The sequence below is a fragment of the Tenrec ecaudatus genome, chromosome 1, assembly GCF_050624435.1.
Source record: "Tenrec ecaudatus isolate mTenEca1 chromosome 1, mTenEca1.hap1, whole genome shotgun sequence".
NCBI classification, from domain to species: Eukaryota; Metazoa; Chordata; class Mammalia; order Afrosoricida; family Tenrecidae; genus Tenrec; species Tenrec ecaudatus.
Genome location: NC_134530.1, coordinates 17,794,821 through 17,821,276, shown reverse-complemented (window position 1 = coordinate 17,821,276; position 26,456 = coordinate 17,794,821). Strand labels below are relative to the sequence as shown.

The 26,456-nt window shown below is 58.9% G+C and overlaps 3 protein-coding genes across 6 annotated transcripts in view; 2 read left to right on the top strand and 1 right to left on the bottom strand.

Moving 5' to 3' along the window:
• The first annotated feature begins 513 nt into the window (after positions 1-513).
• Positions 514-13,508, top strand: GIPC1 (GIPC PDZ domain containing family member 1). Of its 3 annotated transcripts, XM_075548217.1 has the most exons (9): positions 514-641; positions 3,181-3,230; positions 8,594-8,686; positions 9,754-10,056; positions 10,882-11,067; positions 11,174-11,354; positions 12,005-12,117; positions 12,562-12,643; positions 12,771-13,508. In XM_075548217.1, the coding sequence occupies exons 4-9, from the start codon at positions 9,769-9,771 to the stop codon at positions 12,920-12,922; spliced, it is 1,002 nt and encodes a 333-aa protein (XP_075404332.1). In that variant the 5' UTR covers positions 514-641; positions 3,181-3,230; positions 8,594-8,686; positions 9,754-9,768; the 3' UTR covers positions 12,923-13,508. The 3 variants fall into 3 exon arrangements, with proteins under 3 accessions (XP_075404332.1, XP_075404325.1, XP_075404339.1); XM_075548210.1 differs by lacking the exon at positions 8,594-8,686; XM_075548224.1 differs by lacking the exons at positions 514-641; positions 3,181-3,230; positions 8,594-8,686; positions 9,754-10,056 and adding an exon at positions 10,200-10,767.
• A 3,665-nt stretch (positions 13,509-17,173) lies between these two features.
• PTGER1 (prostaglandin E receptor 1) lies at positions 17,174-20,942 on the top strand. The gene is made up of 2 exons (XM_075548199.1): positions 17,174-18,130; positions 18,676-20,942. Exons 1-2 carry the CDS (start codon positions 17,174-17,176, stop codon positions 18,940-18,942), a joined length of 1,224 nt encoding a protein of 407 aa, XP_075404314.1. The 3' UTR covers positions 18,943-20,942.
• PKN1 (protein kinase N1) overlaps positions 19,645-26,456 on the bottom strand; it is a 29,771-nt gene continuing 22,959 nt past the window's right edge. For both annotated transcript variants that reach the window (XM_075548189.1, XM_075548181.1), the window contains exons 10-22: positions 25,995-26,070; positions 25,763-25,904; positions 25,577-25,673; positions 23,421-23,494; positions 23,266-23,341; positions 23,080-23,171; positions 21,754-21,930; positions 21,525-21,587; positions 21,351-21,427; positions 20,992-21,134; positions 20,604-20,711; positions 20,425-20,505; positions 19,645-19,921 (exon numbers count right to left, since the gene is read on the bottom strand). In XM_075548189.1, the coding sequence (XP_075404304.1) occupies positions 19,676-19,921; positions 20,425-20,505; positions 20,604-20,711; positions 20,992-21,134; positions 21,351-21,427; positions 21,525-21,587; positions 21,754-21,930; positions 23,080-23,171; positions 23,266-23,341; positions 23,421-23,494; positions 25,577-25,673; positions 25,763-25,904; positions 25,995-26,070 (1,452 nt within the window). In that variant the 3' untranslated portion in view covers positions 19,645-19,675. The remainder of the gene's footprint in view (positions 19,922-20,424; positions 20,506-20,603; positions 20,712-20,991; positions 21,135-21,350; positions 21,428-21,524; positions 21,588-21,753; positions 21,931-23,079; positions 23,172-23,265; positions 23,342-23,420; positions 23,495-25,576; positions 25,674-25,762; positions 25,905-25,994; positions 26,071-26,456) is intronic.

The following is a 26,456-nucleotide window of genomic DNA, read 5'->3' as shown; positions in this document are numbered from 1 at the left end:
ACCCTCCCTATTCATCTCGCTCCTTGCCCGCCTGGAATGAATGCGTCCTTTTATCTGCTTGGAGGAAGGCTGAGCCGGGACAAGGGCAGGCCAAGAGGGAGAATGATTTGGGGTTGTTTCGGCCCCCTCTCTCGGGCTCCTTAAAGATTCCGATTTGGGGGACGGAGGGTGCCCGTTACCCTCGGCCACCTGACACACAGCCAGCGCTCCCCTTCGCCGCCCTGTCCCACTCTGGACACCCAAGACAGACTTCATCAGGCAGCACGTGGTCCGGAAACCCAAGCTTCCCATTGGCTGCTCGCCGTCCTGCCCTGCGATTGGCCCGGGCCCAGCTGCGGCGCTCCCCTCCGCGGTCCCCCGATGGTACAGCCCGCCGCGGCCGGGGCGGGAGGGATGGTCCATTGCTCCGCCCAGCGGGGAGGGGCGGGAAGCACCACGGCGAGGCGGAGGGATCCCTGTGGAATGTTTCCGTCGGGCCCACCCGACGCGCGGACACGCGGATTGGCCGGCAGCGTCGGGCCGCCGCCGCCGATTGGCCGGCACCAGGCCCGGGCCCCGCCTCCTCGCCGCGGCTGGGGAGAGGCCCGGGCCGGAGTTTGCGGAGGGCCGAGCGGGGCGTGCGTGGGGCCGCGGCGGCGCAGGTGAGTGTCCCCGACACGGGGCAGCCGCCCGGGGGGGCCCCGGCGGGACGCGCCGTCACCCAGAGCCGTGGGCCGGAGGGAGTTCGGCCGATTGTGCGGAACCGGCTCGCGGGGTGGGGTAGCCGGGTGGAACCGGCTGGAGCTGGAGGCTGGGTGCGGAGATGATCGTAGCGCCTTCCCAGCCGGGCGCCTCTCGGTCTGCGGGGGCAGCGGGTGAAGGCCTCCCCACCTCCTGATGGGGGTCTCCGGCTGACCCTTCTGTCTCCCAGGGCAGCCCTGGACGGATGGGGATGGCACCCCCCGGAGCTGGGCAAGTCTCGATTCTCCAGGGGGCTTAGGGGCGGAGAAGCAGGGGAGAACCGAGGTCCGGATACAGATCATGAGAAATCCCACCGCCAGGCACCCTTCCAGCTTCCGTGTCAGTAACTCACCAGGCCTGCAGAATCTCAGCACCTCTTGGGAGGTGCTGCCCCTTATTTGGGGTGGGGAGGGTGGAGGGGGTGATGCAGCAAGAGCCCAGAGAGGTGGCGAGACGCTCCCAAGGTCAGTGGTAGAGTTGGGGCTCGAACCCAGGTCTCTCCGAGTCCCAGAATTGGAGTTTCAACCACCATAGTAGGTGCCGTGTGTCTCTGTGGCTCAGGTGTACCTGCCAGCCTCTAGTTCAGCCCTCCCCTCCCTTACACATAGGCACTCCACCGGGGCCACACCTGCCCGCCTTTCCATCCCCCATCCAGAGGTCACCAGATACCAGGAAGCTTGCCCATGCCCCTTCAGGAAAGGCAAAGGCTGAACAGCTGGGCCCCCGAGAAGAAGTAAAGTTCGGGAAGTGACTGCCCATGGGCAGGGAGCCAGGACGCCAGGGTCCTCTACCACTAGACAGCCAAGGCCAAGACTAGGGCAGTAGGCGTTCTCCCAGGAAACACCCAGGAGCCGGTTTTTCAAGACTGAATCAGTCCCCACCACCACCACCCCTGCCCGCCCTCCTTTTCACTAAAGCATCAGGCTGCTGGAGGGGGAGTCTGGGCGTGGTATCCCCTCCAGTCTCCCAGGAACCCCCCTCCCCACTTCCGGCTTCCCCACTGTGCTTCTGTGTGTCTCTGGGGTTGCTTAGTTTCCAGCCTTCTGCGGAGGAGAAGGGTGAGGGTGCTGGAATTCTGCCAGGCCCCTCTGCGTTGCTGAAGCGCCTCTTGCTGGGGCTGGGTGGAGGTGTGGGGAGAGTCTGAGAAGGCAAAGAGGTAGAAGCACTTAGCAACTCCTTCGTAGGCATGGTTGGGGAGCTCTTTAAGGAGAGGGGGCGCTCAGGGAGCATTCAGAATAAGGACAGAAGATATCCTTTCATTCATTCCATAAATGCTTACTTAGCACCTACTACCGTGTGCCAGGTCCTGTTTTTAGCACCGATAAAAATTAAACAAAACAACACACATTCACTGCTCCTGAGTCTCCCATGGGTTTCCGAGGCCATAGATCTTTACAAGAGCAGAAAGCCTCGTCGTTCTCTCGTGGAGCGGCTGATGGTTTTGAACCACAGCCCAGCTCAACCCACGACTCAACCCAACTCAACCCTTGACTCTTAGCCCAGAGGATACCTCTTCCCCGTGGGTGGCCTTGAGAAGCAGACATCCTGGCTCTTGGGGAGAACAAATAATAAACAAATGAACAAATCAATAAAGAAGAGACTTGAATCCTGATCAATAGGATAAGTAAAATATCAGGGGAGGGGTGGTGATGTGACCAAGAGTGACTGGGACAGGAGGCCCCTAGAAGGGGCAGCTTTGGCAATGACAAGAAGGAGTCAGCCTTGGGAGGATCAGGGCCAGGGTGGAAGTGTGGGGGTGGGGAGCAAAGTCAGGGTAGAGGCTGTAATGCTGGGACAGCACCAGCGTGCAGCAGGGTGACTGTGGAGGAGATCTCTGGGTTACAGTAAACAGTTGAGAGGTTTCCTGCCAGAAAGTGGAGGAACCCGCTGGTAAGGTCTGAATCAGAGAAGTGAGTTATCTCGCTGACTTTGGAAAACAGACATGAAGTGAAATTAACAGCCCAGGACCAGATGACAAGAGTTTTGTCAGGAAAACATGTAATACAGTTCATGGGCCTGAGCAGGTTGCATCATGGGTGGTTCCTGCAGGCTGAGGCAAGCAGGGGAGGCTGCCTGGAGGAGGGGGCCTGGCTTTAGCCTTGGCAGATGGAGGACTGGGATGTTCCCAGGCAGGGTAAAGTGGGGTGGGGGTACGGCACAGGCAGCCGAAATAATAGCGACTCCCTTAAATGGAATGTCAGTGTCTGGGTGGAGCAAATAGCTAATGTGATCGGCTGCTAATCCAAAGGTTAGATGTTCCAACCTGCCCAGAGGCACCTCAGAAGAAAGGCCTGGCAGTGTGCTCTTCTAATGTGCGTGGGGCTGCCATGTGCCAGAGTGCACTTGACAGCAACTGGTCTTAAAAAGGAGTCTCAGACAGAGAGGTGCGTGGGCCACTGCGTCATCCTGATGGCATCCCCACCAGCACCCCAAGAGACAAGTATTCTGCCCATTTTTCAGATGAGGAAGCGGAGACCCTGGGAAGTGAAGTGATTTGCTCGGGATAGCTGGTAAGTACAGACCTCAGATCCTACTCGGGGGCACGCTACCTTTCTGACTTGAAAGGCAAGTTCAAGCACCCTGGTTCCCACCTGACAGGGGAGGACGTGGCAGGCAGCCTGGACCAGGGGGTGGGGCAGGGGGAAAGAGGCTGGCCATTGGTACCCGGGATGTGGGAGGCCAGGGAACAGTAGAGGGTGTTTGATTCTTGACACCCAACTGGGAATGGGAGTAGTGATCTTGTCACGAGTTTTGGAAGTCATCACTTTGTGCCAGGATCCAGGCACACATGATTTCCTGGTCAGGGTCACACAGCCAGTAAGAAGAGAAGTTGGATTCTAGACCCGCGATCATAGCCTCCTGCCTCCCTGTGGATAGCGTGTACGTGTGTTCATTTTGCATCACTGAGTGTGAGGGGGTAACTTTTTTTTCCCCAGAGCCAAGGATTATAATATTTCTTCCTTTTTCAAACACACAACATCAGCATAGGATTAAATTAACAGGAATCAGTTCCTGGAAGGTAACTTTAAATGAAGGAGCAGTACTGTTTTGTTTTCACTTAGAATTTAGTTTGTTGTTGTTGTTTAATGAACTCGTCAGTGAGTGCCTCCTCACTCCAGGCCCTGTCATGGGTGCTATGGATAGAGCGGTGAGAGAGTTCATAGAAGACTAGTATCCAGAATATGTAGAGAGCCCCCAAACCAGTAAGAAAAAGACTAACATGGGATGTGCACAAAAGAGCAGATCCAGAAAGCTGGTAATATATAGAAAAGCGTTCGACGCTTTCGATGTTCAGGGGCCTGAAAGGCAAAAACACAGGACAGTGAAGGCACCCCTTTCTCTCCTGTGAGGCGCCCGCTGGCCAGACACAGCACCTACCATGTGCCCAGTGCTGTGCTGGGAAGCAAGGGGTGGGGGGAAGCGTCAGATGTGGGCTTAGACTTCTCCAGGGGAAACAGGTCCCTCCTGAGGGTAAGGACTCCCTTTGATCACTCTAGAAGCAGACATGGGAGAAAGAGGAGGCTTTCTGCTCCCATGAAGAGCTACCGTCTGGGAAACGCCCAGGAGCACACAGGGCTCCCCTGCCCGATAGGCTCGCTCTCTTAGGCATCACCTTCATGGGCGCAGAAACTAGCGGACTAGAGAGAGTTCAGGTCGTTCAGTCATTCATCCAGTATATGTTGCACAGCTGCTGAGTCAGGCGCTATTCTGTGCAAAAAGGCTTGAGAGGCGACAAATAATCAGGCAGTCTTGTGGCTGTCCCAGGAACAGACAGTCCAAAACACCCTGAGGTCATGCTGGACTCAGCCCAGCCCAGTTGGCTCTATGCCCCTTCTCCATGCAGAAGGTGCCAAGGAGGTCCTTGTGGCCAGAGCAGGGTGAGCAAGAAAGAGTGGAAGATAAAGGCAGGGAGGTGATGGGGGCAGGGCCTTGTGGGTGAAGAGGCGGGAGGGTCTTGATTTTTACCTCCAGTGAGGAGGTTCTGGGTAGAGGAAGGGCATACCCTGACGGATATTTCACAGGCTCCTTCTGGCTGCTGCACTGACCAGACTGGGGGTGGGGAGGTGGGGAGAGGGCAAGGAGGAAGTGTTGGGTGGGGAGACCAGGAGGCAGTGACGTGACTAGTCTAGGGGAGCAGTGGGAGGTGGTGATAGAGGACGAATGAATCAGCTAACAAAAGCAAAGACAGATGGTGGATGATGGGTATTTGCACGAGTAAATCCGGGGCAGCCCCTGGAAAGAGGCATGTTGAAGGGGTGGGGTGTGGGGTACAGGTAGACCTTTCACAGAGGAGGGTACTGGTGTCTAAGTCCAAAGGTATTGTTGCTGGGGTTCCAGGTCTCGTGTGCACAAGCTTAGTCCAAACAAAACATGTTTGGACATGTCTCAGTCATCACTGGAGAGTCATGGAGGTGCCTTCAACAACAGCAAAAGCAACCAAGTCAGAGCTGGCTGCTGATGGGATCCGCTGGGGCAGTTCACTTAGAGGCAGGGAGAGGTCAGCCCTGAGGTTATGGCGATCATCTGGATAGATTTTCCCAAAGGCACAAAATGATCCAGGGGGAGCGGGGGTGGTGGGGGCGGGGTTACATAATGAAGAGGTTTTAAGAAAATTAAAAAACTGCACAGGCGGAAATAAGACTAGGAAAGATGCACCAAGAGCCCCCTCCCCACCCCCCACCCCCTATCCCTCACCACCACTCCCCTTCGGACAGTGCACTTGCTCATTCTTGGGAAGTTAGCTCGGACTGTGCCACCTCCCACCAGAATTGCTTTGGGAATGCTTAGCTCATGCACCCTACCGTCCTGATCTTGCCCCTTCTGACTTCATTTGTTCCCCAAATTCAACATTTCAGAGGACCACAATTTGAGTGCCTTGAGGATGTCCAAACTGCTGTCTTGACATGGCATCAGTGGAAGAGCCCAGAAATCTTTGGGGGTAGGGTTAGAACGATGATAACATCGCCTTCAGAAGTAGTATTTGGAACTAGATGGAAGCTCTGTTGCCAATATTTTTGCCTAATAAAGGAATCTGAGATTCTCTAGCAGTACTTTTTGACTTACCCTTGGAATTTCCATATAATTTGGCTTTCACCAGGTCCCAGCGCGGCAGGGGCTCTATCTCCCATTTGCAGACAGCTGAGGCCCTGGGGGAGATGAAGTCACATGGGGAACAGCTTTATGGTTGGGACTTGGGAATTTGAGAAGACCTGGGAATGTGAGCGGGTTCTGGATCTCGGGCCAAGCACACTGCCTTTGAGTCCATGGGACTGCTCATGGACACCCTGTAGGACAGAGTAGAACTGCTCTTTTGAGTTTCCAAAGCTGTCAATCTTTTTACAATCCGTACATACATTTGTGTCCAGCACATTCGTACATATGTTGCCATCATCATTCTCAAAACACCTGCTTTCTTCTTGAGCCCTTGGTATCAGCTCCTCATTTTCCCCTCCCTCCCCACTCCCCTCTCCCCCTGAACCCTTGATAATTTATAAATAATTATTATTTTATTGTATCTTACACCATCCGACATCTCCCTCACCCAGATCTCCGCTGTCCGTCCTCCAGGGAGGAGGTTACATGTAGACCTTGTCATCTGTTTCCCATTTCTCCCTCATCCTCCCTCCACCTTCCCAATATTGCCACTCTCACCACTGTTCCTGAGGGGCTCATCTGTCCTGGATTCCCTGTATTTCCATTTCCTATCCGTGCCAGTGTATATCCTCCGGACCAGCCGGATATGTAAGGTAGAATTGGGATCATGATAGTAGGGGGGGGGAGGAGGCATTCAAGAAATAGAGGAAAATTGTATGTTTCATCGTTGCTACACTGCACTCTGACTGGTTCATCACCTCCCCACAGCCCTTCTGCAAGGGGATGTCCAATTTCCCTCAGATGGGCCCTGGGTCCCCACTCTGCACTCCCCCTCATTCACAATGCTATGATTTTTGTTTTGTTTTGTTTTTGTCTTTGATGCCTGATATCTGATCCCTTCGATGCCGTCATCTCACAGGCTGGTGTGCATTTTCCATGTGGGCTTTGTTGTTTCTCAGTTAGAAGGCACTTGGTTTATCTTCCAGCCTATGGGACTCCAGATTCTATATATTTTGACAACTGGGCACCACCAGCTTTCTTCACCGCACTTGCCCATGCACCCGCTTTGTCTTCAGCGTTCACGTTGGGGTAGGCTGGTGTGCTTATTCCTTGTGGGCTCTGTTGTTTCTTAGCTAGATGGCTGCCTGATTGTCTTCAAGCCTTTAAGACCCCTGATGCTATATCATTTGATAGCTGGGCATCATCAGCTTTGTTCGCAACTTTTGCTTATGTACCCATTTTGTCCTCAGTGATCCAGTCAGGCCAGGCCAGTGTGCTTCTTCCATGAGGGCTTTGTTGTCTCTCAGCTAGATGGCTGCTTGTTTATCTTCAGGTCTTTAAGACTTCAGGTGCTATATCTTTTGGTAGCCGGCACTATCAGCTTTCTTCGGCACATTTGCTTGTGCACCCAGCTGTCAATCTTTATGGGCACAAAAAGCCTCTTTCTCCTGCAGAGCAGCTGGTGGGTTCAAACTACCGACCTTGCAGTTAGCAGCCCAACTCATAATCCAGCATACCACTGGGGCTCCTTGTGTCTTGGACCTGTGACTTGAAATGAAATCTGTATCTTCACCCCACTCTACAAGGTCCTTTGTGTCCAGGCCCTTCTTTGACCACCTGCCTTCCCACTCCCCACCCCTCACTTAACACCCTCCAGTCTGATCTCCTCACTGCTCGGTCAGCCAGGAGGCACCCGTCAGCCAACGTCCCTCCTCTGCTCTTCGGCTCCTTCTGCACTCAAAGCAAACACCAAAGTCCTCTAGCCGTCCCTCACTTCCCCACCCTTCCCTCTGCTCCACTCCCTTGCTCCTCGTCCTCTGCTCTAGCTGCCCACGCTTCCTCGCTGTTCCTCAGACACATCCCCACCCCAGGGCCTTTGCACAGCATCTCTCTGCCTCCAGCCTTTGCTCACATGCGCGTTTTCTCTCGTTCCAGCCTTAGATCTTCAGAGGGAGTGTTCCCGTCCTGTCTAAAGAACCTGCCCTGTGTTAGGAACGCTATTGCAATCTTAGCAACTACACTCGATAGTTCCATGTTCACTTGCTCGCCGTGTGTCTCCCCGTCTGTACTGGAAGCTTCTGATGAGCACAGAGCGCCTGGCTGGCCTGTCCAGCACTTCGGAGTGACGTAGGAGAAGGGAGTTCTGCCTCCTTGCAGATCACCCCAACCAGGGGATGTGGCCTGCGGGACAGAACTGCCACTTAGGTCCAATGCAGTTGGCTGGTTGTTAACCGTTTTTATTGTGAATTGGGTGAAGGCTTACAGGCAGATCGCATTTCTTTTTAACAATTCATACCCATGTTGTTTCATCTCATTGACTGCCATCCCCACGGGGTCACATCCCTTATCTCAAGTCCTCCCTGTTTCCAGAATCTACTCTGCCTTTTTCCACATTGACTTTGTCCTGGGCTGAGAGCTACCCTTTGGCTCGCAAATGGTTGATTACTCTCCGAAGTGCGTACCTCGCTAGAGTTAGTGTTCCCCTTAGGGACTTGACTGGCTGGAAATTAAACCTTGGGGTTTAGTTCTTTTCCAGGCCTGAAAGGTGACAAAGGGCCATTGCCTTGTGGGGGTCCCACCAGTCTCTGTCTGACCTGTAAGTCTGGTCCATGGAGGACTTTCGAATGCGACCCTTTTCAGACAGTGGGTATCGGTAGACACCATCTAGTTCTTCTGGGGTTGGGGTGGTGGAGACTTCTGATCGAGAAGTCCATTAGTTCGCTGGACTAATATTTTCACTGTGTCTTCAGTTTTCATCACTTTTCTTTCCTCTGGACAGGGAGAGACCGATGGTTGCACTTAGCCAGCCGCTCAGCAAGCTTTTAAGACCAGCAAAGTAGGATACAGGGCCTGGGCCTGCTGCTTTCGCCTGGTAAGCAGCCTCTGCCTGCACCTGGTGGCTTAGGCAGGAGCCCGCCTTGGCTTGTTGAGGGCCGTGTCTCCAGCATCCTAAATTGGTGCTTGGGATGTAGTAGTAAGGGATGTCGGAGGGCAGGTGGAGAGAAGGAAGAAGGATGGAAAGAGAAGGCGGGTGCGCTGGAAAGAAGGAAAGCCTATCAGTCAGAACAGATTTTCCTGCAGTAACAGCCGACCCCAAACATCTTAGCAGCTGCGCCTGGCAAAAGGCAATCTCCTCCCCCCCCCCCCACCCACTTCCATGCTGGTTACAGCTCACCAGAGGCTCTATCGAGTGGAATCACTCAGGGACTCAGCCCAGGCGAGCAGCCACCGACCGTATCAAATGTGGCTGGTCACTCTGCCAGGAACGGGTCCAGAGGCCCTTGTGGCACCACTGACAAGGCATCAATCCAGAAGGGTCGCACGGTGACCCTTCCGCTCGCAAGTCGTTGGCCAGAACTGGTCACAGGCCCACTCATTCACAAGGGGCTCGGCAAGTGCCACCGGCCCCTGGGCTTCGAAAGAGGAGCAGATCCAGGGCTATTAGCCGTCATGATGGCCGCAGGTGGGACGAGAGAAACGTCACCTCCATCCCTTCACCTGTTCAGTGAGCATCACCGTAGCCTTGTGCGGTATCTGCCCGCGGGCGTGGCGTGCAGTGGGACAGTTTGTACGGTAATCGTTGCCCCTGTTAAGTAGGCTGGTGGCGGAGTCGTGGGCCAGCGGGGTTGCCAACTGCACGGCCAGCAGTGGGCAACCACCAAGCTGGTCTTCGGGAGGAAGACGGGGCTTTCTACTCCCACGAAGAGTTACCATCTCAGAACCCCAGGGGCAGTTTCCGCCCTGCCCAATAGGGTGGCTAGGGGTGGGACTCGACGCTTCGGCAGTGAGTGTGTGAGTTATTATTTCTGTCCGAGGATTGGAACCGAGGCCCGTCTCTTCAACGGAAACACTTCATTGTCAGCTGGTCCCGTGGGGCGTCAGGCAGGGGCGGCCGGGGCCCCGCCCAGCCAGGCTCTGAGTCCGCTCTCCTCCCCGCAGTTCTGCTCGCTGCTCATGCCACTGGGACTCGGGCGGCGGAAAAAGGCACCACCTCTGGTGGAAAATGAGGAGGCCGAGCCCGGCCGGGGCGGGCTGGGCGTGGGCGAGCCGGGGCTCCTGGGCGGGGCTGGGGGAGGGGGTCCCCAGATGGGCCTACCGCCCCCTCCGCCAGCCCTGCGGCCCCGCCTCGTCTTCCACACCCAGCTGGCCCACGGCAGCCCCACCGGCCGCATCGAGGGCTTCACCAACGTCAAGGAGCTGTACGGGAAGATTGCGGAGGCCTTCCGACTGCCGGCAGCCGAGGTACGGGGGGCGGGGTGGGGGGTCGCAGCCTGGACCCTCATCTGCTCTCCAGCTGAGCCTCAGAGGCCGAGGTCATGGACGGCTGAAGCCACAGTTGGGGTATGGGAAGTTAGGGGGCCAGGGGAGATGATGAGTTTCCCATCAGGCCCTGGGAGGCCTGGATCCCAGTGGGGATGCTGGCACCAGGAATTTGGGGGCTGCTAACTGCAAGGTCTCCAGTTCCAAACCACCAGCCATCGCTCCGAGGGAGAAAGATAAGTCTTTCGACTCCCCTAAAGAGTTACAGTCTCAGAAACCCACAGGGCAGTTCTACCCAGACTCTAGGGTCACTGAGTTTAGGATGGATTCAATTCATGAGTGTGTGTGTGTGTGTGTGTGTGTGTGTGTGTGTGTGTGTGTTTCCCCTGGTTCGGAGGGCAGGGACACACCTTGGTGGCGCTATGATGGCGATGGGCATGAGAAGTGAAGACCAGATACCCAGTTCCTGGCATGCCCAGGGGAGTGGGGTGGCTGGAGCCTAGTGGATTGTGGAAGCTGAAGGGAGGGATTGAGCAGGCTGTATCAATGGGGGGACAAAGGGCTCGGTGGGGCAGGAATCTGAGCCTCTGTCCTCGGTCCCACCAGCATGTACGGAGCACCCACTGTGCACCATGCTCTGCCCTGGAAACGGCAGAGGACACAATTCCTGGTCCCAGCAGAAGTGCCGTCCAGGTGGGGCCTGCCCTGGCTCACGGTGGTCAGCCCTTGGGACAGACACCCCTGCACCCGGCAGGAAGGGAGGGGAAGATTGAGTGTGTCTCTCCACCCCCCACCCCATCCCCGTAGGTAATGTTCTGCACCCTCAACACCCACAAAGTGGACATGGACAAGCTGCTGGGGGGACAGATCGGGCTGGAGGACTTCATCTTCGCCCACGTCAAGGGGCAACGCAAAGAGGTGGAAGTATTCAAGTCGGAGGAGGCTCTGGGGCTCACCATCACAGACAATGGGGCTGGCTACGCCTTCATCAAGGTGCCTGGCAGGTGGGGGGCGGGTAGCTGTGGGGATACAGGAGGGTGGGGCTAGGGGCAGGGGTGGAGCCCTGGGCCCTGACAGCTCTTCCCACCACCTCCCTCAGCGTATCAAGGAAGGCAGCGTGATCGACCACATGCAGCTCATCAGTGTGGGCGACATGATTGAGGCCATCAACGGGCAGAGCCTGCTAGGCTGCCGGCACTACGAGGTGGCCCGGCTGCTCAAGGAGCTGCCCCGAGGCCGAACCTTCACCCTGAAGCTCACAGAGCCCCGCAAGGCTTTTGGTGAGTGAGGTCCAGACTGCAATGCCGGGAGCCGCCAGTATGTGGCGCCCAAGGCCAGTGGGCCACAGAGGAAACTGGGGCAACCCCACCCTGCCCCAGGGGTATGGGATAGGGGTGGGGTGGCTGGCCTTCCGCCCAGCCGTGGGGTGGGGGGGGGTAAGGAGGAAGCTGCCCCCACACCCAGCTTCCAGGAGCCATTCATCCAGCCAAGTGCCCCCCAACCCTGGCCAGCCCCCCAGCCCAAAGGAGCCAGGCTTGGCTGCACCATGCCAGCCACCACTTCAATGACTGGCTTCATTGACTCTCAGGAATGGGCCTGAGGCCCCTTGGGTGGGGGTGGGGGACACGAAAGCCTTGGCAGGTAGGGCTGGCTGTGGTCTAGCAGCTATATGCTTCTTGGCTGTGGAGGGGGCAGCTGAGGACCCAAGCTCCACCCCTTTCCTGTGCCAGGCCCCTGGGAACAAGAGGGGCCCCCTCTAGTCCTTTCTGCCCCCAGCCTCTCGCTACCCATGCCCAGCCCAAATCAGGTGCCCTCCCTTCCCGGAGTCAACTTCAGCCCTATGGAGAAGGTCGAGGGGTGGGATCTGGGTTCTGCCCAGAGCATGCTGGGAAGGACTCTTCAGCCCTCACCCCCTCCGTGTCTCCAACAGACATGATCAGCCAGCGTTCAGGGGGTGGCCGCCCTGGCTCCGGCCCATCAGTAGGCACTGGCCGAGGGACCCTGCGGCTTCGATCCCGGGGCCCAGCCACTGTGGAGGATTTGGTGAGTGTTTGGGCCACATGTCCCTCCTTGCCCACCCCACCAGCCCTGTGCACATTCAAATGCCACCCCTCCCCCTTTCTTGCTCTGAGACTTGAGCCAAGCAAGCCTCAGTTTCCCAATCTATAGAATGATGTAATGGTAGCAATGCCTTCCCCCCAGGGCTGTCGCGAGGATTAAGCACGATTTAAGTAAGTGGATGATTAAAGGAGGCCTGGGGGCTGGTGAGTAGGTTGTGTCCATGTTAGTTTTGGATACCTGGTGGTCCTGTGGATTAGGCCTGGGGCTGCTTACGGTAAGGGGGGCAGTTCAAACCCACCAGCTGCTCCTCAGGAGGAAGATTGTGCCCTCTGCTCCGGAAAAGGTGTCCTGCCTTGGAAACCAGCTCACTGTGGGGTTGGTTTCATCGGATTCCACTGAAACCTGAGGTTTTTGTGTCATTCCCAGCCCTCGGCCTTTGAGGAGAAGGCAATCGAGAAAGTGGACGACCTGCTGGAGAGTTACATGGGCATCAGGGACACAGAACTGGGTGAGCAGGGGACCTGGGGCAGGGAGGACTCGGGAGTCGGGCCGTGAAGAGGCTTTGATGGGCCCCCTGGGCGGGATCTCCGTCCTGTGGACCAGCCGTCTGTGTCTATTCTGCCTCCCCACCCCAGCGGCCACCATGGTGGAGTTAGGCAAGGACAAAAAGAACCCGGATGAACTGGCCGAAGCCCTGGACGAGCGGCTTGGTGACTTCGCCTTCCCTGACGAGTTCGTCTTTGATGTCTGGGGCGCCATCGGGGACGCGAAGGTTGGCCGCTACTAGGCCATCATCCCTGGACCTTACAATGACCTCCAGAGAGGCCACTGGGCCCTGGGCCCCAGCCCGAGGGTGGTGTGGAGCAGAGGTGCCCCTGCCCCACACCAATCGGTACCACTCCCTCCTCGCTCCCCCGTCTAGCTGGGGTCCCCAGGCCCTCCACCCTGTCCCCCACCTACCTCAGCCCGGTTAGGCGCTGCAGGAAGGGACCTGCCAAATTGGGCGGCCGTCCCCGCCCACAACACTTTCCACATCAGCTGCCAAACTGGCCCCTCTGTCTCCCTGGGGCCTTGGGTTCTGTTTGGGGCCGCGACCTCCTCAGTTGCCTGACGCAGGGAATGTAGAAGGGGGGCACCCCCCCCCAGCAGATGCAATAATACCCTCCCTTCTGCTACCACCACCAACCCCCCCAAAGGAGCCCCTCGCCCTGAAGTCTGTTACCTCTGAATTTGAATGAGTCTGCTGTGAACCCCATCCTACCCTGCCTCTCCCCACCACCTAGCCTGGACCTGCCTGGATGGAGGACTGGGCGAGGGCGATGGGCTTTTGTAACGGACTTTACGGTCAGACCATAAAGAATCTATCTGCTGTTGGACCTGTGTGCTCCGGGAGAGCGGGTGCGCTGGGGCTGGGAAAGAATGCAGCAGCTGAAATCCATCCTCTCTGGGCTCCAAATTTAATTAGAACAGCCCACCCCTCCCACCGTTCCGCTTGATGAGGCGCCTGGCTGTGGGCCATGGGCTTCCAGGCAAAGCCTTCGGAGGGTTCAAATCCCACTCTCTCCGACGGGCTTAGTCAACCCCCCCCCCCCTGCCCCTTTCCTGGGCCCCAGTCATTCTGGTGTCATGTGGGCATAAGCTGCTATATGTGGGCCTGGGGCGGGGCTGCTACCCCAGTCCTGGGGGGCAAGCGGGCAACCCGACACAGCTTGGAAAAGGGGCCATCAGACAAGCAGCCCTACGAAGAAGCCTCGGCCTGTGCTGGCAAGAACTGATGGCAAGAAGCTGATGCCCCAGCCCCTCCCAGGGTGCCTGCGGCTCCATACACTTCCTCTGTGGCCATCCTCAGGAGTGGGAGACTCCAGAAAGCCCTGCTCTCACCCACAGAACGGGGGGGGGGGGGCTCCTGCAGCTGCCTGTCCCACCCCCAGCATAGAGGGGGCTCTTAACCCTGACCTATCCAATCCTCAGGATAGAGGAGGCTCCAAACCTTGACCCGCCCCACCTCCAGGACTGAGCTGTCCTGGCCCACCCCCAGGATAGGGGGTTCCTGCCCCCACCGCAACAGATTCCTAGACGGCCAGGGTCCCTGGCTTCCAGGCCCAAGATGGTTTGCCACAGCCATAAAACCTAGCTTGCTTGTTTTGACAACTCACTTGATCCTGTAGGGTTGTGGGGGGGACAGGGAAGGGGGGGGTGGGACCCCAGCCAGACCTGGAGGGGAAGTGCTGGAGCTGAGGCAAGAGGAGCAGAGCCAGAGGTTCTTACAGGAATGTCGGGGGTGGGAGGTGGGGAGCTGAGAGGCTGTGGTGAAGCCTGAGTCCGCCCACCCACTTGCTCCCCACACCCAGTAGGGCCATGGGTGGCTGTGAAAGGGGGCATGTGCTGGCCAGCCAGCTGGCGAGGTGGAAGCTCCACCGCATCCTCGGGCTGGCTGCTGGGGGTGGCCGCTGCTGCTTTCTCCCCCCTCCACCAGTAAAGGTTGTAAGACCATGAACGGGTGGCTATGGGTGGCGAAGTCTGTGACCTGTGTGTTTTGGGCAAGGGGAGTGGCTACTGAATGTTGGCATCCCAGGGTGAACACGGTACTGTGTGAGAGTAGGTCTTCAATATTCAGGGGAGAGGTGGGCCCCCACATCTTGGGGTCCCTCCCATGCAGAGTAGAAATGTGTCTGGATGTTGGGTTGGCAGGCTAGGGCCCAAGGTCATGAGTGTTGTGTCAGTGTGGCTTTTTCTGGGAAGGAGGCGAATGTCATCTTGTCCTCAGGGGTGTAGCGTATATACCTGTCTTGGGTTAGGGGGTATCATCCAGGTGACATGGAGGGTGACGATGATGGGCTCATCTCAGCCGGGAGTGAAGTGAGACCGGTACCTAGAGCAAAGCTTGCTTCCTTGGGGGCTGGGCTTTAGGAGGTTGAGGGAAGTGACCCCAACCAGCGCCATGCTGGGGACAGTGTGGTCTCAGTGAGCAGGGACTGCTGATGACTGGTGAGGGGCCGGGGACGTGCCGATGCAGTGAGGTCTCAGGGTGTGACTGGATGAGTATCTGGGACTACTTCTAGGAGAAGGGCTGAGGCTCTGGTGGTGTCTCCAGGGTGAAGGGTGCGACTGTCGTCTTGGCTTTGGACTGTGTGTCCCAGGTGTCAGGTCAGTGCATCCCAAAGTGGAACCTAGACCCTGGGGGAGCTATAGTTGGGCTGGGGGGAGTCCATCTGTGGCCAGACCTCCTGACTCCCTTCCCTCTTCGGCCACCTCCCCCTTTTCCTCCAGGGTATGACTTGCAGGGCCCTGGGCCTGGGCTTAAGGTTCTGTGTAAATAGTGGGCGGATCCACTGGCCAGGCTAGGCCTGACCTCACACACTGGGTCTCACCCAAAGCCCTGCCCTCTGCCAGGCACCCCGACAGCCATGAAGCCACCTGGGCGTGGGTGCCCATGCGCAGCGCTGGCCCCCCAACCCCACAGCCTCACTAAGGGTGGTGACACCCCCCAAAGCTGCCCCAGGCCACACTCACAGTCTCCAGTGTTTAGATGTTATCCGCTTTATTAATGAGGCAATGAGAAGCCTGCCTGTGGAAAGGGGGCTGCTCCTGCCCTGTCAGAGAGGAAAGGGGTCTTGGCGGCCAAGCCAAATCATGGCAGGAGTTGGGGCCTGGAGGAGCCCTTGCCTGTTGCCAGAAGAGCAGAGAGGGGTCTCTGTGCCCTGGGCCCCCCAGTGGGGGCAAGGGCCAGAGCACCCCTGGAGGCAGGCAGGCTGGGAGCCTAGGACCCGCCCCAGAGGGAGGGAAGGAAGAAGGGGGGGGTGGAGTGGGAGGGCGCGGCCTGCCGAGAGGCAGGGCACAGAGGGCCAGGCGCAGAGCAAGCCAGCAGCAGGGCCCTTGTGGCAGGCGATGGGGACCCAGGGTCCCAGGCAGCGCCGGGTAAGAGTCTGGGGCCCAGGTGAGGGAAGCGGCTGGGAGAAGCGCCAACTCCGCCCGGCTGGCCTAGGCGTTCCTCTGCGCCCAGCCCCATCTGTTTCTGTTGGTCTTACCATCTGTCTGCCCTCCCTGTCCATCTGGTTCACCACTGGGGTAGGGAGGAATGGATCATCCAGGGTGGGCCTTGAGGCCTCCTGCTCCTCAGCCCCACCCCTGCTCCCTGACATGGAGTGGAACTGTGGGCACCCAGGGTGACGGCATGGTGGTCAGGGGCGGGGCCTGGGTAAGAGAGGGCCGTCAGCATAGAGATGAAAGACCATGGGAGACAGACATCATGGGACAGAGATGTGGCCGAGGGGACAGACAGGATTATAAGGACAGGTGTGTCTCTGGGAGAGAGATGGAGCTATGAGGCAGATGTGGCTTGAGGGGGATTGGTAGGGGACACTGGGGGACAGAAAAGGCCATGGGGACAGAGGTGGCTGAGGGGGCTAGTGAGGCCATGGGAGACAGAGATCTGGTCATGAGAACAGAAACGGCCCTGGAAATAGGAGATTTTGCTGTGAAAACAGATGGAGTCATGGGGACAGGGATATAGAGAAGGCACCCTGGGGGGCAGCAGGCCGTGAGAACATAGATGTGAGCATGGGAACAGAGGGGATGTGGGCAGTAGAGCTGGGGTGAGCTTCAAAGATGGGGCTATAGTGAAGGTTACTGAAGGTCAGAGATGGAGTGGGGTTGGGCTGGTCCTTGGAGTCAGAAATTCATCCAAGGTGTGTTGTGTGTGTAGAATGGGTGTGTGCCATACACTCGTGTGTCTGTGTGTGCAGGCATGTGCCCTTGCACACACACAGACAGGGATGTGAGAATGGGAAGGTAGGGGACAGGTAGGGCTGGGGCACAGACACGGAAGGGTGACATCTAGGATTCTGGGAGAGGGCTGAGATGGGTAGTGGTTGGCACACGAGGGGATCGGGAACTGAGCGTCGAAGGTCCTTTGGAATTTTCATGGGCAGAGGGGGCACACTAATGGGGCCGCTGGCTGGCCCCAACCTGAGTGACCGCACTATCCTCTGGACTGCCTGACTTCTGCTTTACTCTCCCTAGTCCCCCGGCACTTGACATGGGCCCCTGCGGTCCCTTCAACCTGAGCCTGGTCGGTGAGGCGACCACATGCGTGGCGCCCGGAGCTCCGAACGCCTCGGCCCCGCCGCCATCTGGCCGTCCGGGCGGGTCGCCGGCGCTGCCCATCTTCTCCATGACGCTGGGCGCCTTGTCCAATATGCTGGCGCTGGCGCTGCTGGCGCAGGCTGCCGGTCGCCTGCGACGTCGCCGCTCAGCCGCCATCTTTCTACTCTTCGTTGCCAGCTTGCTGGCCACCGACCTGGCGGGCCACGTGATCCCGGGCGCGCTGGTGCTGCGCCTGTACACGGCGGGGCGCGCGCCGACCGGCGGCGCCTGCCACTTCCTGGGCGGCTGCATGGTCTTCTTCGGCCTGTGCCCGCTGCTGCTAGGCTGTGGCATGGCCGTGGAGCGCTGCGTGGGCGTCACGCGGCCGCTGCTGCACGCGGCGCGCGTCTCCACGGCCCGCGCGCGCCTGGTGCTGGCCGCCCTGGCCTCCGTGGCCCTGGCCGTGGCGCTGCTGCCGCTGGCGCGCGTGGGCCGCTACGAGTTGCAGTACCCGGGCACCTGGTGCTTCATCGGCCTCGGCCCGGCGGGCGGCTGGCGCCAGGCGCTGCTCGCCGGCCTCTTCGCCGGCCTGGGCCTGGCCGCGCTGCTAGCGGCGCTCGTGTGCAACACGCTCAGCGGCTGGGCCCTGCTCCGTGCGCGCTGGCGCCGCCGCCGCTCTCGACGCCGCCCCCCGGCCGCCAGCCCCGATGGCCGCCGCGGCCGCCGCCGCTGGGGCGCGCGCTCGGCCTCCGCCTCGTCCGCCTCTTCCCTCGCCTCCGCCGCCGGCGCCGCTACCGCCAGCTCCCCAGGCGGCGGCTCGACTCGCGGCCCGCGAGCCCACGACGTGGAGATGGTGGGCCAGCTCGTGGGCATCATGATGGTGTCCTGCATCTGCTGGAGCCCGCTGCTGGTGAGCCCCCCGCTCCCCCGTGGCTGCTCGCGAACTAGCCTGCTGCCTTCCCGGGATGGGGTGGGGGGAGCGGGGCTCTCCCCTACCCACTGCTGCCCTGCTGAGACGACCAACTCTCCTTTGGTCACTCCTTGCTGGGCCTAGCCGCTAGGCGTGACCTCTGGGAGGAGACTTGCCCCATCTATCCATAGGCGTCCTTCACGCTTGCTTCCTCCCCCAGATAGCTTGGCGCCCCTCTCGACCCTGCCCTCCTAGGAACTCCCACGTTCTCTTCTCTGCTTCTTGCCGTTTGGGATATGTATGCGGGACTCTTCTTACCAGAGAATCCACCCCAGAAGGCACATTTCAATCACGTCGCCCAACTTCCACAGTTCCTCCCACGTACACCCCTATTTACCCTCCTCACCACTCTGGCACTGTCCGACCTGCCAGCCACGCACCCACGTACCTCCCCATCCCACCGCACTCTACCCACCCGTATCCTTTCCTGCGCGCTCCTATCCTCACAGGGCAGCCCCAGGCCGCTCACAGCAGCTTCTCCACAGGTGTTGGTGGTGCTGGCCGTCGGGGGCTGGGGCTCCAGCTCTTTGCAACGGCCGCTGTTTCTGGCCGTGCGCCTCGCCTCCTGGAACCAGATCCTGGACCCCTGGGTGTACATCCTGCTGCGCCAGGCCGTGCTGCGCCAGCTACTTCGCCTTCTGCCCCCCAGGGCTGGCACTAAGAGCGGCCACGTGGGGTTGGGCCTGACCCGGAGCGCCTGGGAGATCAACTCGCTGCGCAGCTCCCGGCACAGTGGCCTCGGCCACTTCTAGGAGTGTCCAGAGGCCCTGCGGTGGAGCCACACACCACCCCTGGCCTGGCACATGGCATGGAGCCCTCCGGGAACAAAGCCACTTTGTGGACAAACCCAGTACTGGGTGGCTCCTCCGGGCAGTTGGCTCCGGAGGGGCGGGGGGTGGGGGTGCGGTAGGGAGGGGAGTGGCTGTGGCGGGAGCGGTCCTGGCACTGGACACACAGGGGCTCAGATACCGAGGTTCAGTCTTTGGGAGGCGGGGCCCAGCCAGGGAGTCGGAACCGCAGGGAGCATGCGCTGAATACAGCCACTGCCGCCCCAGAAGCCGAGACACCCACCACCCGAGAAGAGCCAACGGCTGGGGGGTGCTTCTAGCAGCTCCCTCCGCCAGGACCTCTGGCAACCATTCTGCTCATCACGACCCTGCGCTCCCCCAAACTTTACCACAAAACCTTGTGCTCTCACAGCCTCGACTGGCCCCAGCAGACTCAAACCCACACGGCTTACTGCCTGCCCATGTACTCTACAAAGGCTACATGCCCCCCAATAGCTCTGAGTCCCCACCCTCTTGGACCCCTTCCAGTGGCCGCCTCACCTTAGCCCAGAGCACCTACCCACACTATACGCCCTGTTACCCACGGGATTAACCTGCCCTGGAACTCTGCCCTCTTCCACGCACCCCGCAACCCCACCTCCGGCTGCGCACAAGAAAAGACAAGGCTGCATGGATGGGGTAAACCCCAAAGGCCTTTTTAAAAACTACTAAGAGCTCGGTTGGGGAGGGGCGGGGAGGACCTCGCAGCCCCCGCCACAAAGTCGAAGTCCCGGAATGCTGCCTGCTCGGCGGCAGTGAGGGGCCGTGCGTCGCGGGGCGGGCTGAGCGTGGGGGCCTCCCCCGTGAACTCCTCGTCGAAGTTGCTGACATCAGTACGGCCGGACAGCGTGGGCACGAAAGGCGGCGGTAGGCGCCGGGCCAGCAGGGCATCCCACCCCAGGGTCTGTGGGAGGGGGGCAGAGGTCAGCATGGGAGGTTAGAGGCCCGATCCCAGGAAGAGTCAGTCCCCCAGACCTGTCCAGCCCTGGAGTCCAGGAGGAGCCACAAAACAGAGGAAAGGGATGGAGGCCTAGGAGCTTGACAGATCTGGAGGGGAGTTGGTGGCCAGTCAAGGGAGCCTGAGCTCACACACTGGGTGGGACCCCTACACCACCATTCTGGGGTAAGGTGGGTGTTGGAGATTCAGTGGGGGTAGGAATGGCCAAGGAGGAAGGAGGTGGGGCTATCAAGGGGAGGTGACCATGTGTAATGGGATGCCCTGGCTCTATGTAGAGGATCGGACAGCCCATCAGGGAGATGACAAAGTCCTTGGGTAGGAATGTGGGGTGACTGGGCCCTGGGGGGTTCAGGGTGAGGTGTCTGGATCTTGGTGGTGGTGAGAGGGAGGAGATAGGTTGGAGGGGTGGTTCTGGAGGGGGGTTTGGTGGCCCTGGCGAGGCATCTCACCCTGAAGAAGGGCTGTTTTTTCACATCCTCTGCGTCCCTCTCGCTGGACCCCAACCTCCGCTCTGGATTTCGCCGCAGCAGCTGGGGGCAGGGCATATTGTATCAGGACCTGCCCCTCCTGGGCCCCAGGTTCCCTCCCCAGGCCCATGGCAGTGTCCCCGTTTGGAGGAGATCCTCACCCTTCGCATGATGCCGATGGCCTCGGCAGACAGGAAGCGGGGGTAGCGCACCTCATCATTGACGATGCTATCAAAGACCTCCTCCTCATCGTCCCCTGGGAACGGGGACTGGGGGCAGGGAAGGCAGGTCAAGCCAGTCCCTGCAAGCCCCTCCTTCTCCCCCTCCCCCCCGCAGTCCTCTGTTTGTGGGGTGGTAAGCATTCCCAAGTTACAGGTGCAGAAACTGACGCCTGAGAGCCAAACCATCTGCCCCCAACCACCTGTACACATTGTGGAGGTAGAGGTCACCCCCACGCCTGGACATGGGGGAGGGGGGCATTCCAGTGAGACATAAGCCATGTCCAGGTCCAGTAGGGGGGGATGAAAGGGGGGTAGGGTGGGGACTCACCTCCCCAACCAGCATCTCATAGAGCAGCACACCCAGCCCCCACCAGTCCACGGCGCGCGTGTACGACGTGTCTGTCAGCACCTCGGGTGCCAGGAACTCCGGGGTCCCACAGAAGGTGCTGGTCCGATCCCCATAGCCCATCCCTGGGGGTGGCAGAACCAAGCAAACTTAGAACCTAGCATAGCCGGGGATGGGTGGGAGTAGGGAAGTTCCAGAGACCCCATCTATCCCATCTATCCCAGGGGCGGAGTAGGGGACCAGTCTGGCCTGGGTAGACTTCCCCAAGGCCAGTCCTTGGGAGCCCAGCTCCAGCAGGACAGGCTAGGTCCCGCCCACCCAAATCCTGCCTCCGCCCTCACCCTCCTTGCAGAGCCCGAAGTCTGCAATCTTGACATAGCCCTCGGTGTCCAGGAGCAAATTGTCCAACTTCAGGTCCCTGTGGGGGAGCATGGGGGTGTAAAAAGGACGCAGCGAGCAGAGCACAGAACCTTGCATGCACAGGCACGCGCACGGGCTCAGGCGCACGCACACACCTGTAGACGATCTTGTGTTCGTGGAGGAACTGCAGACCCAGCACCACGCAGGCTGAATAAAAGCTGCAGCGGGAGACAGGTGAGGGGGGCAGGCTGCCGCCAAGTGGGGCATCACATCAGCTTGGCTCCCCCATCCTCAAGAGCCCCCTGAACTGCAGGAAGGCGGGGCTTGGGGGTGTGTGGGAGTTCCTAGCTCTTGGGGGTGGGCGGGGTGGGGCTACGGGCTCACATGGCTCGAGGCTCCGAGAAGACGTCGCTATGGATGTGCAGCATGAGGTCGCCACCGGCCGAGTACTCCATCACAAAGCACACATGTTCAGGCGTCTGGAAACAGCCGAAGAGGTTCACCAGGAAGGGGTGCCCTGCGCTGGTCACAGCTGCCAGGATCCGCTTCTCACACATTAGGCTGGGCAGGCGAGGGCACGGGTCAGAGGCCATGGCTGCCCCCTGCCCAACCTCCAGAGTCCTCCATCCACAGCTGTCTGGGGAGGCTCTCCTTGCAGGCCAGGCCTGGTTCTACGTTGGACTTCACTTTGCTGGGTGACCTGGGGCCAGTTGCTTACTAACTCTGGACCACGGCAGCTTTCTCTCTCGGTAACAGCTCACTGCTGCTCTGTGGAGAACCACCAGGGGTGAGCACAAGGCTCAGGTTAATCAGAGCCCCTCTCCCCAACCAAGGATTGGCTGCAGGATGGACAATCCACGCAGGTGACATTCTGCCCCAGCATTTCTGCTGGAACGATTAGGACAGAATTAAAGTTGGTGGGCTGGGCCTAAAGCTGCCCCTACAAGGGGGCTGTGAGCAAAACCCACACACAGGAAAGCAGAACTCAGGCAGGTTTGCTGAGCACCTGGGTGCAGCCACGCCTGAAGGGATATCACCGCTGGACATTTTCAGTCCAGATCAATAAATTTGTTTGCTTAAGTCTGTCTGAATTAGCTTCCTGGTGTGTACAGGGATACCCAGAGGGCTGGGGTTCATCAGGGCCCCTCTCCCAACTCGCAGGCCCTACACTGGGTACTCTCAGTGTCTCCAGCCTCTCACTGCCCGCAGCCAATAACTCCTCCCAGTTTGGGAGTCTGAGGCTCAGGGTGAAGTGACTTTCTAGGGTCTCTCTGAGCATGTTGGTGGCAGAGGTGGGGCTTGAACTCAGGGTCCATTCCCCCAAAGCAGAAGCAGGGCGGTGACCCCACTAAAGAAAAGAAAGAAAAAAAAACTTGAGAGCCTGACTCCTTAGGTTCCAATCTTGGTCCTGGCCCTGCTGCTTGCTGGCTGTGTGACCTTGGGGAAGGAGCTCAACCTCTGTCGCAGCAGAATGGGGGCAGTAACAGGCTTTATCTCATAGGGCTTTCTCTTGGGGGAGCAAGGGGGGAGAAGTCAACTCCTGGATTAAAAACACACAGTAGGTGCTTTACAAGAGTTGTTGTTCTCTCCCCTACGTGCTAACAAAGTTAAAGCGACTCTTAACAGTTATTTTCACAGCAGCTCCAAGGAGGGAAACTTTCCCAGAGGAGTAGACAGAGGCTCCCAGAGGGCCTGCGCATTGTTGCCCACCTCTCCACCTCATCTCGGGCCACAATGTCCCCTTTCTTCAAAGCCTTGATGGCGAACAACTCCCCGCTGGGCCGGAATTCGGAGAGCAGCACCTGGAATAGAGCATGCAGGTGCGGGCTTGGGACCCAGCCCATGGGGCCCGGAGGCCTGGGCTCCCAGCCTCCCACTGCCTGGCCCTCACCTCACCTTCCCAAAGTGACCCCGGCCCAGCACCGCCAAGAACTTAAAATCCTCGAGGGTCAATGGTGACTTCCTCAGAGGGCTGTGGAGAGAGGACAAGGGTGGGGATTGGGGCTGGGAAGTCCATGGGGAGAGGGGCGGGGCTGAGGGAGGAGCATTACCTGCACAGGGCGGGGCCTGGGGTCTCCTGGGTCTCCGAAGGCAGCTCAGGGGAGGGCTCCTGGATCCTGGAACTCTGCAGGAGGGAGAAGAGGTCAGCAGTGCTCCCCAACTGCAGGTACCCTTGAGCCCAGCCTCGCCACCTGCCCCACAGCTCACTGCCCTCCCAGAACACACCCAGGCCCACTCCCACCTCCGGGCCTTTGCACTGATGACCCCGTGCTTGGAGGGCTCCTTCCCCAAATACTGCACAGCTGTCCTCCCCACCCGGCCTCTGCTCCCCGCTGCTCCTCGCACCTTGGCAGGCAGTCAGCTGTGGACTGTAGGAAACTCGGAACCTCCCCACTCCTTTTCCCGGCCCCCGGCCCCGCTCCTGGAGCACCTCAAGCATCCTTTACCATTTACCTCCTGAGCCCCATGACTGCGACTGAGCCTTACAGAAGGACAGGTCTTTACTGCGCTATAGACCTCAGAGCACATGCGCACATCACTGGGAAAAGACTCAAAACGTATTTTCTTTTCATGAAAACCCAATTCCTGCGGGTCCAGCCCCTCCTCTTCCAAGAAGGTTTTATAGGCCCAGTTCTAAACTTGGGACTGGACGAGGTGAAACCCCTCGTGCTGGAGGGGTTCTCGGAGGGGGCGTCAAGCCCTTCGTGGGAACGTGGTGTGGAGAGGCCACGGCGTTCTGGAGACCCCTGGAAAATCCCCAGTTGTGGGCGGGGACGACAGCCGCTCCCTCTTTTTACAGCTGTTTACTGCACTCCAGTCTTGTATTTCCCACCAAACAATCTATCTGGGACCTGGGACGGTGGGGGGTTGGGGGGGCCGGTAGGGAAGTGGGGAGTGTTTTCTGCACCAGCCCACTGGGCGTGCCTCCCCTTTGAGCAGCTGCATGTGGATCCATTACATTGTGTTAACACCAACTCCCAACCTGGCTCCCAAGCTCTCTCACCCACAGCCCACACACACTCCAGGTCAAAAAATGTCAATCCTGAACTCTGCCGCCACCTCTCACCAAAAGTCTTACTGAGATTCAGCGATTCCCTCAGCTCCCTGGGGGTCAGGCCCCACATCCACTCTAGCCGTAGGTGGTTACTACACTTGGGGATGCCCCCTAATCTGATAGGTATCTCATTTAAATGCATCCCGTGGAGGTACATTCTTATTTTTATTTTCTAATGAGATAGAAGATATGTGGGATGAGAGTGGCCAGAGGGGCAAGGTTTGATCTGGGTCCACTGTCACCATCTCCTAGACCAGCAGTTCTCAATCTGTGGGTCTCAACCTCTATGGGGGTCAAACGACCCTTTCACAGGGGTCGCCCGATTCATAACAGCAGCAAAATTACCATTATGAAGTAGCAACACAACTGATTTTATGGTTGGAGGTGGGGGGGGGCGGTCACCACAACATGAGGAAATGTATTAGAGGGTCGAGGCATTAAGGAAGCTTGAGAGCCACTGCCCTAGTCCAAGGTCCGTAGAAAACTCCCGCCCCGGGTCAAATTCACCCCGACACCTGTGTTATCACAGCAAGAAAATGTTTGCTTTCTCATTTTTGATTGGTTAGAAACACCAACCACCACCACAAACGCAAACGAAGGGCAAGGTTGCAGGATGCAGGTTATCTGAAATTTACACTTTAGTTTCCTCCGAGTTTGACCGCTCTGGGTGGTGCCACCCAGAGGTGTATTGGAAGAAAGGCGCGGTGATCGACTTCGCCCCCCACCAAAAATGTGACTCTGAAAACCCTCTGGAATACAGCAATTCTATACACTCTCTCTCTCTCTCTCTCTCTCTCTCTCTCTCTCTCTCTGTGTGTGTGTGTGTGTGTGTGTGTGTGTGTAGCTGCCTGTGCAAGAGGCTCAGTGCGGAGCTGAATGGTTGTGACAAGGACCGTCTGGCCCTTTACGGAAAGCATTTGCCAGCCTCTGCCCTCGATTAAGATGCATAAACATTCCATCAGCCTGTAGGCTCCCCTGTGCCCTCTCCCTGTCAATACTGGCCACCCTGCGGTAACCACCCTTTGACCTCTGTTGTCCCCGTAAGGCAGCCCAGGGTTAGCGGGCTGGACCACTGGGTCCAGGTTCTGCTAGAAATGTGCTGTGGGGCGTTCCCAGAGCTGCTGCCCTAGGTGAGGCAAAGGGGGCACTCACCACACTCGACGGGCTGGCAGGAGGCTCCAACGGGCTCTTCTGGGGCGAGCTGTCCGAGGTGGTCCCGAGGTTCAGCTTTTCTATAGGGATGTCACTGCTGCAGAGGGAGGGGCATGTCTGGGACCCAGCACCCGGGAGCAGGAGCAGGGGCAGGGGGCCGTGGGGATGTAGGGCTCTCCCTCCTACCCTGTGGCTCGGGGCTCGGGTCCTGGAGAAGCCACTGGGCTGAAGGTGCTTGTGGCGGTGGCATTGGGGATGAACCGGCGAAGCAGCCGTACCCACGTGGCGACATCGATGTTCATCTGCCTGGCACGCTGAAATGCCTTCCCTGGTGGGGGGTGGAGTGTGACGGGCTGGCAGCGCCCTCTATGACACTGCTCAAGACCCTGGCCTCACCCGTCCTCGCCCAGCCCCTCACCCTGCTGTTTGGAGAAAATCTTCTTCTGCCTTCGGAGCCGAGGGATCCTCTCAATGACAGGGTTCCGGAAGGTGACCTGGGGAGATGGGGGAAGGGGGAACAGTTCCAGGAGACGGCCTGGGGGACAGGTGGGCACACGCCAACGTTCAAGGGTGTGTTCAGGGAACTGTGGTGTCACCTCCCTTCGCAGAGTTCCATGTGGCATTGGCGAGGGCTCCTAGAACCAACTCGCTGCCCAGGCGCGGCCCCCTGAGGTGCCATCTGGAAAAGGCAATAGTGGGTGCAGTGACATTCCAAGGGTGGGCCCCAGCCCACAGTGTCGGCATCACCTGGGGACACAGTCAAAGGCATGCTCTCCTGCTGGTCACAAACGGGAGGGGGCTCTGGGTGGGGACTGAGGCCACCTTTGAAAGTCACTGGTCCAATTTCGTTCTTTATAGCTCAATCATAACTTCCAGAAGG

Coding starts and splice junctions, on each gene's coding strand:
- GIPC1 (XM_075548210.1), top strand. CDS start 9,769: ATGCCACTGGGACTCGGGCGGCGGAAAAAGGCACCACCTCTGGTGGAA. Junction 10,057..10,881: donor TCCGACTGCCGGCAGCCGAG/GTACGGGGGGCG, acceptor CCATCCCCGTAG/GTAATGTTCTGCACCCTCAA. Junction 12,118..12,561: donor CAGCCACTGTGGAGGATTTG/GTGAGTGTTTGG, acceptor TGTCATTCCCAG/CCCTCGGCCTTTGAGGAGAA.
- PTGER1 (XM_075548199.1), top strand. CDS start 17,174: ATGGGCCCCTGCGGTCCCTTCAACCTGAGCCTGGTCGGTGAGGCGACC. Junction 18,131..18,675: donor TCTGCTGGAGCCCGCTGCTG/GTGAGCCCCCCG, acceptor GCTTCTCCACAG/GTGTTGGTGGTGCTGGCCGT.